Below are 19,673 nucleotides of genomic sequence, written 5' to 3'. Positions count from 1 at the left end.
ACACTCACCTGTACAGTCTCACCTGTACACACTCACCTATACACACTCACCCGTACACACTCACCCGTACACACTCACCTGTACACACTCACCTGTACACATTCACTTGTACACTTTCACCTGTACACACTCACCTGTACACACTCACCCGTACACACTCACCTGTACACACTCATCTGTACACAATTAGCTGTACACGTACACACTCACCTGTACACACTCAACTGTACACACTCACCTGCACACACTCACCCGTACACACTCACCCATACATACTCACCTGTACACACTCACTTGTACACACTCACCCGTACATACTCACCCGTAGACACTGACCTGTGCACACTAAACTGTACACATTCACCTGTAGACACTCACCTGTAGACAGTCACCTGTACACACTCACCTGTACACACTCACTTGTACACTTTCACCTGTACACACTCACCTGTACACACTACACTGTACACACTCACCCGTACACACTCCCTTGTACACACTCACCTGTACAGTCTCAACTGTAGACACACACCCTTACGCACTCACCCGTACACACTCACCCGTACACACTCACTTGTACACACTCACCTGTACAGTCTCACCTGTACACACTCACCTATACACACTCACCCGTACACACTCACCCGTAAACACTCACCTGTACACACTCACCTGTACACACTCACTTGTACACTTTCACCTGTACACACTCACCTGTACACACTCACCCGTACACACTCACCTGTACACACTCATCTGTACACAATTAGCTGTACACGTACACACTCACCTGTACACACTCAACTGTACACACTCACCTGCACACACTCACCCGTACACACTCACCCATACATACTCACCTGTACACACTCACTTGTACACACTCACCCGTACATACTCACCCGTAGACACTGACCTGTGCACACTCAACTGTACACATTCACCTGTAGACACTCACCTGTAGACAGTCACCTGTAAACACTCACCCGTACACATTCACCCGTACACACTCACCTGTACACACTCACCTGTACACGATCAGCTGTACGCGTACACACTCACCTGTACACACTACACTGTACACACTCACCCGTACACACTCCCTTGTACACACTCACCTGTACAGTCTCAACTGTAGACACACACCCTTACGCACTCACCCGTACACACTCACCCGTACACACTCACTTGTACACACTCACCTGTACAGTCTCACCTGTACACACTCACCTATACACACTCACCCGTACACACTCACCCGTAAACACTCACCTGTACACACTCACCTGTACACACTCACTTGTACACTTTCACCTGTACACACTCACCTGTACACACTCACCCGTACACACTCACCTGTACACACTCACCTGTACACACTCACCTGTACAGTCTCACCTGTACACACTCACCCGTACACACTCACCCGTACACACTCACCCGTACACACTCACCTGTACACGATCAGCTGTACGCGTACACACTCACCTGTACACACTACACTGTACACACTCACCCGTACACACTCACTTGTACACACTCACCTGTACAGTCTCACCTGTACACACTCACCTATACACACTCACCCGTACACACTCACCCGTACACACTCACCTGTACACACTCACCTGTACACACTCACCTGTACAGTCTCACCTGTACACACTCAACTGTAGACCCACACCCGTACACACTCACCTGTACACACTCATCTGTACACAATTAGCTGTACACGTACACACTCACCTGTACACACTCAACTGTACACACTCCCCTGCACACACTCACCCGTACACACTCACCTATACACACTCACCCGTACACACTCACCCGTACACACTCACCTGTACACACTCACCTGTACACACTCACCTGTACAGTCTCATCTGTACACACTCACCTATACACACTCACCCGTACACACTCACCTGCACACACTCACCCGTACACACTCACCCATACATACTCACCTGTACACACTCACTTGTACACACTCACCCGTACATACTCACCCGTAGACACTGACCTGTGCACACTCAACTGTACACATTCACCTGTAGACACTCACCTGTAGACAGTCACCTGTAAACACTCACCCGTACACATTCACCCGTACACACTCACCTGTACACACTCACCTGTACACGATCAGCTGTACGCGTACACACTCACCTGTACACACTACACTGTACACACTCACCCGTACACACTCACTTGTACACACTCACCTGTACAGTCTCACCTGTACACACTCACCTGTACACACTCACCCGTACACACTCACCTGTACACACTCACCCGTACACACTCACCTGTACACACTCACCTGTACACACTCACCTGTACAGTCTCACCTGTACACACTCACCCGTACACACTCACCCGTACACACTCACCCGTACACATTCACCTGTACACGATCAGCTGTACGCGTACACACTCACCTGTACACACTACACTGTACACACTCACCCGTACACACTCACTTGTACACACTCACCTGTACAGTCTCACCTGTACACACTCACCTATACACACTCACCCGTACACACTCACCCGCACACACTCACCTGTACACACTCACCTGTACACACTCACCTGTACAGTCTCACCTGTACACACTCAACTGTAGACCCACACCCGTACACACTCACCTGTACACACTCATCTGTACACAATTAGCTGTACACGTACACACTCACCTGTACACACTCAACTGTACACACTCACCTGCACACACTCACCCGTACACACTCACCTATACACACTCACCCGTACACACTCACCCGTACACACTCACCTGTACACACTCACCTGTACACACTCACCTGTACAGTCTCACCTGTACACACTCACCTATACACACTCACCCGTACACACTCACCCGTACACACTCACCTATACACACTCACCCGCACAGACTCACTTGTACACTTTCACCTGTACACACTCACCTGTACACAATCACCTGTAGACACTCACCTGTGCACTCAACTATACACACCCACCTATACACACTAACCTGTAGACACTCACCTTTGCACACTCACCTGTTCACACTCACTTGTGCACACTCACCTGTCGACATTCACCTGTACACACTCAACTGTCCACACACTCACTTTTCGAACCTCACCTGTACACACTCACCCGTAGACACTTACCCGTAGACACTCAACTGTACACACTCACCTGTATACACCCACCTGTACACATTCCATTTCATTTAGCTGACGCTTTTATACAAAGCGACTTACAATAAGACACTCACCTGTATACACTCAACTGTACTCTCACCCGTACACACTCACCTGTACAAACACCTGTACACACACCTGTACACACACCTGTACAAACTCACCTGTACACACTCACCCGTACACACTCACCTGTAGACACTCACCTTTACACACTCACCTGTACACACTCACCCATGCATACTCACCTGTACACACTCACCTGTACACGCTTACCCGTACATACTCACCTGTACACACTCACCTGTACAAACTCACCTGTACACACTGACCTGTACACATTGAGCCGTACACACTCACCTGCACACACTGACCTGTACACAATCACCCATACATGTACTCTCACCTGTAGACACTCACCTATACACACTCAACTGTACACACTATGCCGTACACGCACACACTCACCTGGACAAGCTCAACTTTACACACTCACCTGTACACACTCATCTGTACACAATTAGCTGTACACGTACACACTCACCTGTACACACTCAACTGTACACACTCACCTGCACACACTCACCCGTACACACTCACCCATACATACTCACCTGTACACACTCACTTGTACACACTCACCCGTACATACTCACCCGTAGACACTGACCTGTGCACACTCAACTGTACACATTCACCTGTAGACACTCACCTGTAGACAGTCACCTGTAAACACTCACCCGTACACATTCACCCGTACACACTCACCTGTACACACTCACCTGTACACGATCAGCTGTACGCGTACACACTCACCTGTACACACTACACTGTACACACTCACCCGTACACACTCACTTGTACACACTCACCTGTACAGTCTCACCTGTACACACTCACCTGTACACACTCACCCGTACACACTCACCCGTACACACTCACCTGTACACACTCACCCGTACACACTCACCTGTACACACTCACCTGTACACACTCACCTGTACAGTCTCACCTGTACACACTCACCCGTACACACTCACCCGTACACACTCACCTGTACACACTACACTGTACACACTCACCCGTACACACTCACTTGTACACACTCACCTGTACAGTCTCACCTGTACACACTCACCTGTACACACTCACCCGTACACACTCACCTGTACACACTCACCCGTACACACTCACCCGTACACACTCACCTGTACACACTCACCCATACATACTCACCTGTACACACTCACTTGTACACACTCACCCGTACATACTCACCCGTAGACACTGACCTGTGCACACTCAACTGTACACATTCACCTGTAGACACTCACCTGTAGACAGTCACCTGTAAACACTCACCCGTACACATTCACCCGTACACACTCACCTGTACACACTCACCTGTACACGATCAGCTGTACGCGTACACACTCACCTGTACACACTACACTGTACACACTCACCTGTACACACTCACCCGTACACACTCACCCGTACACACTCACCCGTACACACTCACCTGTACACACTCACCTGTACAGTCTCACCTGTACACACTCAACTGTAGACACACACCCTTACGCACTCACCCGTACACACTCACCCGCACAGACTCACTTGTACACTTTCACCTGTACACACTCACCTGTACACGATCAGCTGTACGCGTACACACTCACCTGTACACACTACACTGTACACACTCACCCGTACACACTCACTTGTACACACTCACCTGTACAGTCTCACCTGTACACACTCACCTATACACACTCACCCGTACACACTCACCCGTACACACTCACCTGTACACACTCACCTGTACACACTCACCTGTACAGTCTCACCTGTACACACTCAACCGTAGACACACACCCTTACGCACTCACCTGTACACACTCACCCGTACACACTCACTTGTACACACTGACCTGTACAGTCTCACCTGTACACACTCACCTATACACACTCACCCGTACACACTCACCCGTACACACTCACCTGTACACACTCACCTGTACACACTCACTTGTACACTTTCACCTGTACACACTCACCTGTACACAATCACCTGTAGACACTCACCTGTGCACTCAACTATACACACCCACCTATACACACTTACCCGTAGACACTCAACTGTACACTCACCTGTATACACCCACCCATACACATTCCATTTCATTTAGCTGACGGTTTTATGCAAAGCGACTTACAATAAGACACTCACCTGTATACACTCAACTGTACTCTCACCCGTACACACTCACCTGTACAAACACCTGTACACACACCTGTACACACACCTGTACACACACCTGTACAAACTCACCTGTACACACTCACCCGTACACACTCACCTGTCGACACTCACCTTTACACACTCACCTGTACACACTCACCTGTACATGATCAGCTGTACCTGTACACACTCACCTGTACACACTACACTGTACACACTCACCCGTACACACTCACTTGTATACACTCACCTGTACATACTCACCTATACACACTCACCCGTACACACTCACCCATACACTCTCACCTGTACACTCTCACCCGTACACACTCACCTGTACAGTCACCTGTACACACACCTGTACACACACCTGTACACACTCACCTGTACACACTCACCTGTACACACTCACCCATACACACTCAACTGTAGACACTCACCTTTACACACTCACCTGTACACACTCGCCTGTACACGATCAGCTGTACACGTACACACTCACCTGTACACACTACACTGTACACACTCACCTGTACACACTCACCTATACACACTCACCCGTACACACTCACCCGTACACACTCACCTGAACACACTCACCTGTACACACTCACCTGTACACACTCACCTGTACAGTCTCACCTGTACACACTCACCTGTCGACATTCACCTGTACACACTCAACTGTCCACACACTCACTTTTCGACCCTCACCTGTACACACTCACCCGTAGACACTTACCCGTAGACACTCAACTGTACACACTCACCTGTATACACCCACCTGTACACATTCCATTCCATTCCATTTCATTTAGCTGACGCTTTTATACAAAGCGACTTACAATAAGACACTCACCTGTATACACTCAACTGTACACTCTCACCCGTACACACTCACCTTTGCACACTCACCTGTTCACACTCACTTGTGCACACTCACCTGTAGACATTCACCTGTACACACACCTGTACACACTCACCTGTACACACTCACCCATACACACTCACCTGTCGACACTCACCTTTGCACACTCACCTGTTCACACTCACTTGTGCACACTCACCTGTAGACATTCACCTGTACACACTCAACTGTCCACACACTCACTTTTCGACACTCATCTGTACACACTCACCTGTCGACACACACCTGTATTCACTCACCTGTACACACTCACTCGTACACACTTACCCGTAGACACTCACCTGTACACACTCACCTGTACACACTCACCCGTAGACACTTACCCGTAGACACTCAACTGCACACATTCACCTGTATACACCCACCTGTACACACTCACTTGTGCACACGCACCTGTACACTACAGTCTGACTCCCACAATCACTCCAACATTATCTATAACTTTCTTTTCATCTTCATGCCATTTTTACCTGATTTGGTTTTCAACATGTTTTTACTTTAAGACTCATTTTACCCAAATTACAGACTTCATATTTTTCACTTTTTTAAAGTGGGGTGTACTGATAGTTATTTTTATTTTTTTTTAAGTTTTATCAATCACCATATTAAAAGTGAGATGCAAGAAGTTCAGTCCGAGAGAGGACTTTTTTTTTTCTGATGTTAAATGACCTGAAGACATTTTACAACAGTTTTATAGGCCGAATGGTGCCGACGCGACAATTGAACCGACTTCCTGCCTTAAAATGAGGAACGATCAAGGAAAAAAAATTATTTTGTGAAAAATGTACAATCTAATATAGAAAAGTTACACGTAGTCACCTTTTATATGACAATATTACACATCACAAAATGTAGCTGGTGATATTTTAGTTGTTATTTCCTGAACATAACTAAGCATGGGGCTCAAAGCTACAACAAAAAGTTTGTAGAAACAGTTTAAAGCTGTTTAAAGAAACAGTCGGTGAATAAACCTTCTGTGAAATTCAGTTTTGAATTAATACTGATCCAACAATGTTTAGCACAAAAACAAAAGTGTAATTACTCACAATGCTGTATGAACTCCTGTAATGCAACTCACACTGTATGATCAGACCGATGATTACTCAACATGAACCCACATTTCCCGTAAACCCCATCATTTCTGGTTTGCAGGTTTGTTTGTTGTCCGCCAGCAGTTAGTTTTGATGATGAAAGGAGAAGTTGAAGATTGAAGTGTTGTTTATGTTGCTGAAGTGAGTTTATTTTGGAAAGACTTGGTTTATCCCTCGTGTTATCCTCGGGTCAAAATGACCCGCAGCTGTGTTCAACCAAGTTCTTTTTTATTTTCATATTTTTTGGGGATCATTGGTGACAAGGAGGCTGTGAGGGTTTATTTAAAGAATGATGACCAATTATCCCAAAAAATATAAAAATATAGAAATAAAATAGAACTTGGTTGAACACAGCTGCATTTTGACCCAAGGACAACACGAGGGTTATGCTGTAACACTTTCAGCAGAGCTACAGAGGACCTTTGTTGTGGAGAAATTGTGGGAAAGCTGTAAGCTGCTGCATGTATTATGGAGATTGACTAATTTTGCATTAATTATTGCAATTGCAAGATTTCTGACGTACAGTGACGTCATGTTTTTACCTGAGTGATGCTGAAACAGTCACAAAAGTAAAGACTGTGTTTCTTTGACCCAACTGCAACCTCCCTTTTAAAACCTCTTTAAAAATATCTGTACCTGCAGTAACAGGAGGTTTTTCTCTCTGAGCAGCAAGCTGATGACGTGTGAGACGTTTAGGAAATAGTTGGAAATTGGAGCATCTAACAACAGCTTCCTAGTGAGACATTCAGGGGATAACTCTTGATTAGAGCTCCAGAAAACAACATGTTACACTCTCCCCCCTCTAAAAGGCATGAAAGCTAAAGATTTGTTCTTTTATGTCATTATATTCATATTTTTTATTGGATTTTATAAAATTGGTTTCAATAACAGTATCGTTCAGGAACTGGAATCAAAGTCAAGGTATCTGTAACGATGGCATTCACAGACCGTCAGAATATTTCAAAATATATATCCACTCATTCATCTCATTATGTATTTCACTGCTATTTTTGATTTCAGTTTGAATAACACAACCTGTAGTTTAAAACCAAAGAATGATTTCTGTTGTTTCTAGATGATTTTTCAAGAGTTGCAACACTTAGAAGATCCCTGAAAAACTGAGACTGGGTGCAACATGCTTTTCATTCTGCTCCTCTGGTACCAGAACAGCCAGCCAGGTTTGACTCCGTATGGTTCAGCAGAGGAAATGAGTGGCACTTCGCGTCCTTTATTTCTGTCCGTGTCAGTGGGAGCAGCTCAGAGCTCTTCGATGGGATTTTGTGGATTGACATGTCAGAAAGGAAAGATGCAAACTTATAGTTTGACTGCCTCAGTGGGAAAGAACAGAAACTGCCGTCGCACACTTCTGTCAGTGGCACGACCCCGTTTCACGAAGCGGGAACCGAACTCCTGGACCGGACTGAGGAAAAACATAATCATCTCTGAGTCCTGTGACTGGAGACACTGAGGGTGTGTGTGTCTGAGGGTGTGTGTGTCTGAGGGAGTGTGTGTCTGAGGATGTGTGTGTCTGAGGATGTGTGTGTCTGAGGGTGTGTGTGTCTGAGGGTGTGTGTGTCTGAGGGTGTGTGTGTCTGAGGGAGTGTGTGTCTGAGGGTGTGTGTGTCTGAGGGTGTGTGTGTCTGAGGGTGTGTGTGTCTGAGGATGTGTGTGTCTGAGGGTGTGTGTGTCTGAGGGTGTGTGTGTCTGAGGATGTGTGTGTCTGAGGATGTGTGTGTCTGAGGATGTGTGTGTGTCTGAGGGTGTGTGTGTCTGAGGGAGTGTGTGTCTGAGGGAGTGTGTGTCTGAGGGTGTGTGTGTCTGAGGGTGTGTGTGTCTGAGGATGTGTGTGTCTGAGGGTGTGTGTGTCTGAGGGTGTGTGTGTCTGAGGGTGTGTGTGTCTGAGGGTGTGTGTGTCTGAGGGTGTGTGTGTCTGAGGATGTGTGTGTCTGAAGGTGTGTGTGTCTGAGGGTGTGTGTGTCTGAGGGTGTGTGTGTCTGAGGATGTGTGTGTCTGAGGGTGTGTGTGTCTGAGGGTGTGTGTGTCTGAGGGAGTGTGTGTCTGAGGGTGTGTGTGTCTGAGGGAGTGTGTGTCTGAGGGTGTGTGTGTCTGAGGGTGTGTGTGTCTGAGGGAGTGTGTGTCTGAGGGTGTGTGTGTGAGTGTGTGTCTGAGGGAGTGTGTGTCTGAGGGTGTGTGTGTGAGTGTGTGTCTGAGGGTGTGTGTGTCTGAGGGAGTGTGTGTCTGAGGGTGTGTGTGTCTGAGGGAGTGTGTGTCTGAGGGTGTGTGTGTCTGAGGGTGTGTGTGTCTGAGGATGTGTGTGTCTGAGGGTGTGTGTGTGTCTGAGGGTGTGTGTGTCTGAGGGAGTGTGTGTCTGAGGGTGTGTGTGTCTGAGGGTGTGTGTGTCTGAGGGAGTGTGTGTCTGAGGGTGTGTGTGTCTGAGGGAGTGTGTGTCTGAGGGTGTGTGTGTGAGTGTGTGTCTGAGGGTGTGTGTGTCTGAGGATGTGTGTGTCTGAGGGTGTGTGTGTGTCTGAGGGTGTGTGTGTCTGAGGGTGTGTGTGTCTGAGGGAGTGTGTGTCTGAGGGTGTGTGTGTCTGAGGGTGTGTGTGTGTCTGAGGGAGTGTGTGTCTGAGGGTGTGTGTGTGAGTGTGTGTCTGAGGGTGTGTGTGTCTGAGGGTGTGTGTGTGAGTGTGTGTCTGAGGGTGTGTGTGTCTGAGGATGTGTGTGTCTGAGGGTGTGTGTGTGAGTGTGTGTCTGAGGGTGTGTGTGTCTGAGGGTGTGTGTGTGAGTGTGTGTCTGAGGGTGTGTGTGTCTGAGGGTGTGTGTGTCTGAGGGTGTGTGTGTCTGAGGGTGTGTGTGTCTGAGGGAGTGTGTGTGAGTGTGTGTCTGAGGGAGTGTGTGTCTGAGGGTGTGTGTGTGAGTGTGTGTCTGAGGGTGTGTGTGTGAGTGTGTGTCTGAGGGAGTGTGTGTCTGAGGGTGTGTGTGTGAGTGTGTGTCTGAGGGAGTGTGTGTCTGAGGGTGTGTGTGTGAGTGTGTGTCTGAGGGTGTGTGTGTCTGAGGGAGTGTGTGTCTGAGGGTGTGTGTGTCTGAGGGAGTGTGTGTGAGTGTGTGTCTGAGGGAGTGTGTGTCTGAGGGTGTGTGTGTGAGTGTGTGTCTGAGGGTGTGTGTGTCTGAGGGAGTGTGTGTCTGAGGGAGTGTGTGTCTGAGGGTGTGTGTGTCTGAGGGTGTGTGTGTCTGAGGGTGTGTGTGTCTGAGGGTGTGTGTGTCTGAGGGTGTGTGTGTCTGAGGATGTGTGTGTCTGAGGGTGTGTGTGTCTGAGGGAGTGTGTGTCTGAGGATGTGTGTGTCTGAGGGTGTGTGTGTCTGAGGATGTGTGTGTCTGAGGGTGTGTGTGTCTGAGGGTGTGTGTGTCTGAGGGTGTGTGTGTCTGAGGGTGTGTGTGTCTGAGGGAGTGTGTGTCTGAGGATGTGTGTGTCTGAGGGTGTGTGTGTCTGAGGGAGTGTGTGTCTGAGGATGTGTGTGTCTGAGGGTGTGTGTGTCTGAGGGTGTGTGTGTCTGAGGGTGTGTGTGTCTGAGGGTGTGTGTGTCTGAGGGTGTGTGTGTCTGAGGGAGTGTGTGTCTGAGGGTGTGTGTGTGAGTGTGTGTCTGAGGGTGTGTCTCTGAGTGTGTCCCTGAGTGTGTCTCTGAGTGTGTGTCCCTGAGTGTGTCTCTGAGTGTGTGTCTCTGAGTGTGTCCCTGAGTGTGTCTCTGAGTGTGTCCCTGAGTGTGTCTCTGAGTGTGTGTCTCTGAGTGTGTCCCTGAGTGTGTCTCTGAGTGTGTGTCTCTGAGTGTGTCCCTGAGTGTGTCTCTGAGTGTGTGTCTCTGAGTGTGTCCCTGAGTGTGTCTCTGAGTGTGTCCCTGAGTGTGTCTCTGAGTGTGTGTCTCTGAGTGTGTCCCTGAGTGTGTCTCTGAGTGTGTGTCTCTGAGTGTGTCCCTGAGTGTGTCTCTGAGTGTGTGTCTCTGAGTGTGTCCCTGAGTGTGTCTCTGAGTGTGTGTCTCTGAGTGTGTCTCTGAGTGTGTGTCTCTGAGTGTGTCCCTGAGTGTGTCTCTGAGTGTGTGTCTCTGAGTGTGTCTCTGAGTGTGTGTCTCTGAGTGTGTCTCTGAGTGTGTGTCTCTGAGTGTGTTGGTTCCTTTCATTGAAACCTGCTTCAGTCCTGATCCGATAATGTTCTACCTTCAGTTCCAGTGAATCAAAGAACATTTTTCTGAAAGGACCTTGACATTTAGAAAATGAGAAATCAGTGATGTTGTGACTTTTGAAACACACGTTGTCAACCTTGGAATCATCAGTCAGGTTCTGAGTCAATGGAGGAGTTTTGGGTTAGGTTAGGTAGGTCAGGTAGTTACTTTATTAATCCCCAAAGGGACATTTTTTCGCTTTTTGTGTCCCTTTCATGCTTTTAATACAGTTTTTCTCTCCCTGCAATCAAAAATCTATTTTTAATGTAAAAAATAAATGAAACACAATGAGAATAAAATGATTTGGATCTCAGAAAAATGCTCAACACAGCTGAAGAATAACTGAGAGAACAGCACCTCTGCTCTGACCTGGTCAGTGGGTGTATTTTCTACAGTGGCCTCTAGATGTCGCTGCAGGGACGTGCAGTCTGACTGTTGGCTCCCTCAGATAGGACACACACACACACACACACACACGCACACACACACACACGCACACACACACACACACGCACACACACACGCACACACACACACACGCACACACACACACACACACACACGCACACACACACACACACGCACACACACACGCACACACACACACACACACGCACACACACACGCACACACACGCACACACACACACACACACACGCATGGGAAAAGTTGATGAGGGAGGAGCAGAGAGTGGATGTGCAGACAGAGGGATCACTCCACACTGAATTCATTCAGTAGTAACTACACAGTCATCGATCTCTCTATCTGTTATCCATCTTTGTCTGTTGTCCATCTCTGTCTGTTGTCCATCTCTGTCTGTAGTCCATCTTTCTCTGTTGTCCATCTCTGTCTGTTGTCCATCTCTGTATGTTGTCCAACTCTGTCTGTTGTACATCTCTGTCTGTTGTCCATCTTTGTCTGTTGTCTGTCTCTGTCTGTTGTCCATCTCTGTCTGTTGTCCATCTTTGTCTGTTGTCCATCTCTGTATGTTGTCCAGCTCTGTATGTTGTCCAGCTCTGTCTGTAGTCCATCTCTGTCTGTTGTCCATCTTTGTCTGTTGTCCATCTCTGTATGTTGTCCAACTCTGTCTGTTGTACATCTCTGTCTGTTGTCCATCTTTGTCTGTTGTCTGTCTTTGTCTGTTGTCTGTCTCTGTCTGTTGTCCATCTTTGTCTGTTGTCCATCTCTGTATGTTGTCCAGCTCTGTCTGTAGTCCATCTCTGTCTGTTGTCCATCTTTGTCTGTTGTCCAACTCTGTCTTTTGTCCATCAAACCAACTCTGAAGACAACATTAAAAATATTTAATACCAGAAATATGAAGACAGTTTTTGAAAATGATCTGACAGATTGACAGATTTGTAGTTTTTTTATTTTAAAAAATGTTTGTTCTCAAGTTGGTTTAATATCATATTATATGATAATATATGATGTGATAATATATGATATTATATGATAATATATGGTATTTATTGATATTATATGAAAATATATGATATTATATGATAACATATGATATTATGATATTTTATTATAATAAATGATAATATATGATATTATATGATAATATATGATATTATATGATCACATATGATATTATATGATATATGATATTTTATGATAATATATGATATTATTAATTAATTTAAAAAAAAATTCCCCTCAGGGATTAATAAAGTATATACCTACCTACCTACCTATTATATTATATTATATTATATTATATTATATTATATTATATTATATTATATTATATTATATTATATTATATTATATTATATTATATATGATATGATATTATATGATAATATATGATAATATATTATAATATATGAAAGATGATATTATATGAGAATATATGAGAATATATGATATTATATGATATTTGATATTATATAATATCATATATTATCACATACAGTGGTGTGAAAAAGTGTTTCCTTCCTGATTTCTTATTTTTTTGCATATTTGTCACTTAAATGTTTCAGATCATCAAACAAATTTCAATATTAGTCAAAGATAACACAAGTAAACACAAAATGCAGTTTTTAAATGAAGGTTTTTATTATTAAGGGAGAAAAACAATCCAAACCCACATGGCCCTGTGTGAAAAAGTGTTTGCCTCCTAAACCTAATAACTGGTTGGACCACCCTCAGCAGCAACAACTGCAATCAAGCGTTTGTGATAACTTGCAATGAGTCTTTTCCAGCTGTGGATGAATGTTGGCCCACTCATCTTTACAGAGTTGTTGTAATTCAGACACATTGGAGGGTTTTCCAGCACCAACCTCCTTTTTAAGGTCATGTCACAGCATCTCAATAGGATTCAGGTCAGGACTTTGACGAGGTCACTCCAAAGTCTTCATTTTGTTTTTCTTCATCCATTCAGAGGTGGACTTGCTGGTGTGTTTTGGATCATCGTCCTGCTGCAGAACCCAAGTTGGCTTCAGCTTGAGGTCACGAACAGACGGCCGGACGTTCTCCTTCAGGATGTTTTGGTAGACGGTAGAATTCATGGTTCCATTTATCACAGCAAGTCTTCCAGGTCCTGAAGCAGTAAAACAGCCCCAGACCATCACACTACCACCACCATATTTTACTGTTGGTATGAGGTTCTTCTTCTGAAATGCAGTGTTACTTTTACTCCAGATGTAACGGGACACACACCTTCCAAAAAGTTCAACTTTGGTCTCGTCAGTCCACAGAGTATTTTCCCAAAAGTCTCGGGGATCATCAAGATGTTTTCTGGTAAAAATGAGACGAGCCTTAATGTTGTGTTTGCTCAGCGGTGGTTTTGGTCTTGGAACTCTGCCATGCAGCCATTTCTGCCGAGTCTCTTTCTTATGGTGGAGTCATGAACACTGACCTTAACTGAGGCAAGTGAGGCCGGCAGTTCTTTGGATGTTGTCGTGGGGTCTTTTGTGACCTCTCGGATGAGTCGTCTCTGCTCTCTCGGGGTAATTTTGGTCGGCCGGCCGCTCCTGGGAAGGTTCACCGCTGTTCCATGTTTTCTCCATTTGTGGATAATGGTTCTCACTGTGGTTCTCTGGAGTCCCAAAGCTTTAGAAATGGCTTTAGAACCTTTTCCAGACTGATAAATCTCAATTACTTTCTTTGTCATTTGTTCCTGAATTTCTTTGGATCTCAGCATGATGTCTATCTTCTGAGGATCTTCTGGTCTACTTCACTTTGTCAGGCAGGTCCTATTGAAGTGATTTCTTGATTGAGAACAGGTGTGTCAGTAATCAGGTCTGGGTGTGGCTCGAGAAGTTGAACTCAGGTGTGATAAACTACAGTTAAGTTATGTTTTAACAGGAGGAGGCAAACACTTTTTCACACAGGGCCATGTGGGTTTGGATTGTTTTTCTCCCTTAATAATAAAAACCTTCATTTAAAAACTGCATTTTGTGTTTACTTGTGTTATCTTTGACTAATATTTAAATTTGTTTGATGATCTGAAACATTTAAGTGACAAACATGCAAAAAAATAAGAAATCAGGAAGGAGGCAAACACTTTTTCACACCACTGTATATGATAATATAGGATATTATAGGATATTATAGGATATTATATGATATATGATATTATAGGATAATATATGATATCATATGATAATATATGATATTATATGATTTATGATATTATATGATAAAATATGATATATGATATTATATGATAACATATGATATTATATTATATGATAATATATGATATTATATGATAAAATATGATATATGATATTATATGATAATATATGATATTATATGATAAAATATGAGATATGATATTATATGATAACATATATATGATATTATATGATAATATATGATATTATATGATAAAATATGATATATGATATTATATGATAACATATGATATATGATATTATATGATAATATATGATATTATATGATAATATATGGTATTTATTGATATTATATTTAAATATATGATATTATATGATATTATATGATAATATATGGTATTTATTGATATTATATGAAAATATATGATAATATATGATATTATATGGTATTTATTGATATTATATGATATTATATGATAATATATGATATTATATGATAATATATGGTATTTATTGATATTATATGAAAATATATGATATTATATGATAATATATGATATTATATGATAATATATGGTATTTATTGATATCATATGAAAATATATGATATTATATATTATATGATAATATATGGTATTTATTTATATTATATGAAAATATATATTATATGATAATATGTGATATTATATGATAATATATTATATATGATATTACATGATATTATATGATAATATATGATATTATATAATATATGATATTACATGATAATATATGATATTGTGATATATGATATTATATGATAATATATATTATATGATACATGATAATACATGATATTATATGATAATATATATTATATGATATACGATAATATATGACATTATATGATATTATATGATAATATATGATATTGTATGATATTAGTCTGAGGAGGCAGAGATGTTGTTTTCTCATTCTGTGTCTCTTTTTGTCTCTGTCCTCCTGTCTGTCTGTCTGTCCAACACTTTCCTACATGACATCGTCCAGAAGATAATATTGACTTTAATTCCAACTTCAGCATCTTAAATAACACGAGGACAGTGTGATGTCCAGCAGACAGAGACAGACTCTGTCTCAGTCTGTAGCTGATGGACGTGGACAGGAATCAGAGACAGGGTTTCAACTAAACAAACAAACAACTAAACAAACAAACAAACAAACAACAAGCGTGACCATCTGTCTTCCCTCCTCGTAGATCTCACACACGTCATGTTCTCATCCACTCGTCCACATCAGCTTAATTTAATGATCCTTATTTTCCCAGAAGCCCCGGGTGTTCCGGCCAGCGACCTCTTGTGCTCCCGTCCCTGACATGTGATTGAGCCGCTGCCCAATGCTGCAGTCTGATTGGACAGGAGTCGGCAGCAGCTGTCCAATCATCACGGTGTTTTGCGGCTGTCGCAGACGCAGACATCGTTCAGGCTGCTGGACTCTGATTTACATCATTTTAATAATCCTGCTGTTCTGATGTGTGTCAGACGGAACAGTTCAGTTTACCTGCAGACAGTGAACACACCACGAGCTGCATGTGTGTCTGAGGACGAAGCGTGGTTCCACTTTATTTCTTCCTTTTTAGTTGTTTATTGAGAGAGTGCATGCTGCAGGCCGACGGGAGTCTGAACACTGAGAGCACCAAAGTCTTCACAATCATTCATGAAAGGCAACGTGTCGGCGTTACGGACTAAACTAATCATATCTGGTATTTTTAGGTTGAATGGTGACACAATATGTGTCTGAGTATTTTCTATGACGTGAGCTAAAAGTCGATGAGATGTTACCGTCACATTTATCTCCAGCAGTATGATCAAAATAAAATACAAGAATACACTGAAACATGTCAATGAAAAACGATATGAAATAATTAGTCTATATTTAATCAAAACAGGTCTTAGTTTGAGAAAAGTCCTTCAGTTGTTTTCAACAGAATGACGTGCTGCAGTAAGAGATTCAATTTTGAAAGTTGGAAGTTTTATTGTTTTGTGATAAATATCTTCTCATGTTGAATCTGATGCAGCAACACGTCTCTATAAGTTGTTCCAGGATGATGTTCACCACTGAGCTGCATCAACTCTTCTTTTAACAACACTCTGGAAACCTTTGGGAACTGAGGAGACCAGTTTCTGGAGTTTAGAAAGTGAAATGTGGTCCCATTCATTCAGCATTAATGGTTCCTTCCCAGATGTACAAGCTACCCATACCATGTGCACGTAAATGTTCTGTACTTGTATAGTTTTATCACCTTTTGGTCTCAAAGCTCTTTAACATGGTTTTTCCATTCACACACTAAAGAGACAGATCACCATGCAAGGTGCTGCCATCAGGAGAACATTCACACACCGATGGTACACCATCAGGAGAACATTCACGCACCGATGGTACACCATCAGGAGAACATTCACACACCGATGGTTCACCATCAGGAGAACATTCACACACCGATGGTTCACCATCAGGAGCAACTTAGGGTTCAGTGTCTTGCTCAAGGACACTTAGGCATGTGGACAGGAGGAGCTGGGGATCGAACCACCAACCTTCTGATTAGTGTTCAACGCACTCTACCGTCTGAGCCTCCCACACCCCCACACCATCATGGATGCTGCCTTTTCAACTGTGCGCTGTGGTCCCTCTCCTCTTTAACCTGGAGGATGCAGTGTCCATGATTTCCAAACAGAATCTCAGACAAGTATTCCTGAGCCCATGCAGTGATTTCCACTCCAGAAGAGTGTGTTTTTATTTTTTTATACTCTATTAACCCCCGAGGGGAAATTCTTTCGCTACAGCAGCCTCCCGAGGGGGAGCTGCTGCAACAGGCTGCCACGACCGCGGTGCCAACTAACCTGAGGTGCATGTTTTTGGGTGATGGGAGGAAGCCGGAGAACCCGGAGAGAACCCACGCAAGCACAGGGAGAACATGCAAACTCCGCACAGAAAGGCCCAGGACCGGATTCGAACCCGGAACTTTTTTGCTGTGAGGCGACAATGCTAACCACTGCACCACCGTGCTGCTCCAAATGCAGTGCTGCCTGAGGGCCTGAAGATCACCACCACCCAATATTGGTTTCCAGCCTTGTCCCTTGTGTTAAAAGTCCTGCATTTACAATTTAGTAAAAGAAGCTACAAAAATGCTTTCAGCCAAATTTAGGCTACTTTATATTTTTTAAATACTCAAAGTACTGTGAGTGATATCATACCAGATTAAATGTTGCATCGGCAGCATGGTACTGTTGAGCTGGGTTTATTTATCTCAGAGCAGACTGACCATCCATTCAAATCTGCTCCTGACTTCCAGCCCAACAATTATAATACATATTTATTTTGGCAATGGATGGAAGTGAAATATCAAACAAAGTTATAAAGATAAGGCAGTGTGATAAAAGCAGGGAGGAACAGGACCGGCTGCTGCCGCCGGAGGAGACCCAGCCCCGGCCACACAGAGCCGCTCCGCCGCAGCGACTCTCCGGCGGCTTCGGTGTCGTTTTCGAACGAACCTCTGCTGAGCAACAATGTTTCCCGCGGAGGGAACAGGAAGCGCTCGTTTCCGTGACCGCCGTGCTGTCGTCGCAGCGGAGCGGGCCGCCAGTTGCTGAGCTGCTCGGACGGACCTCCCTCCGGTGGGCTGTCCGCCCGCAGGAACTCAGCCCCGGCAGCGACGAGGGCGGAGCCGGGCTGCTGATCACGCAGATGTGTTCGGGCTCCGAGAGTAACCGCCGCCGCCGCCGCCTCCGTCCACACGGTTCAGCGTTTCACCGCGACGACAGAGCGCCTGTTCCGCCGAGCCGAGGGCAGCATGCCGGTGAGAGGCGGAGGGAGACTGGCCTCGTACCCGAGCCGCAGCGACCATGTCGGAGTGAGTGTCTCTGTCTGTCTGACGTGTTTGACGTGTTAAAACTCGGCTGTGGCGGGAACAGCTGGGCTCTGGTGGCCGGGCTGCCGGAGCTCAGTCCGGGTCAATGTGGGCATTTTCGAGCCGCAGAGGAACCACTCTCGGCGGCTCGGTTCGGGCGGTGAGCTGCAGGTTGTCCAGCCAATAGTCGGCGAGTCGGTACACCTGTTGTCCTCCAGACAGCCAATAGAAACGCGCGTTCCGCAGCTGAACCGATATTTCCTCTGTTCCGGTGTCCAGTCATTTGTCAGCCTGGAAGTTGAGGAAACGGGAAGAAGTGGATGATCCGGGACAGTAATCTGACATGTTGGAGCTCATCGGATGTTCTGCTGATTAGAAGCTCAGGAAATGTAATCAGTGGAGCAGCAGGCAGATGAGAGGAAGGCTGTCTGCTGTCACCTGGGCAAGAGTTTCAGGAAAGATTCATTCACCCTTCACAGGACGGACAGCTCCGGTTCTCTCCTCCAGCTTCTTTAAATCTCTGGACTTTCACTC

General features: G+C 44.8%; 1 protein-coding gene across 4 annotated transcripts in view; it reads left to right on the top strand.

The window, feature by feature from the left end:
* LOC138192119 (tight junction protein ZO-2-like) overlaps window positions 1–19,673 on the top strand; it is a 127,919-nt gene that overhangs the window by 1,901 nt on the left and 106,345 nt on the right. For 2 of the 4 annotated variants that reach the window (XM_069139336.1, XM_069139335.1), the window contains exon 1: window positions 18,848–19,142. The exons of 1 other annotated variant lie outside the window; for it this stretch is intronic. In XM_069139336.1, coding sequence (XP_068995437.1) covers window positions 19,083–19,142 — 60 coding nt within the window. In that variant the 5' untranslated portion in view covers window positions 18,848–19,082. Of the gene's footprint in view, window positions 1–18,847; window positions 19,143–19,673 lie in introns of those variants that run through there. One more of the 4 variants, XM_069139338.1, reaches the window with a different exon arrangement.

This window comes from Embiotoca jacksoni, unplaced genomic scaffold (assembly GCF_022577435.1).
Source record: "Embiotoca jacksoni isolate LCO1_2020_lvr unplaced genomic scaffold, fEmbJac1.0.p SCAF_81, whole genome shotgun sequence".
Taxonomy (NCBI): Eukaryota; Metazoa; Chordata; class Actinopteri; family Embiotocidae; genus Embiotoca; species Embiotoca jacksoni.
The sequence above is the reverse complement of the archived record's forward strand: the minus strand, read 5'-3'. Positions and strand labels throughout refer to the sequence as shown.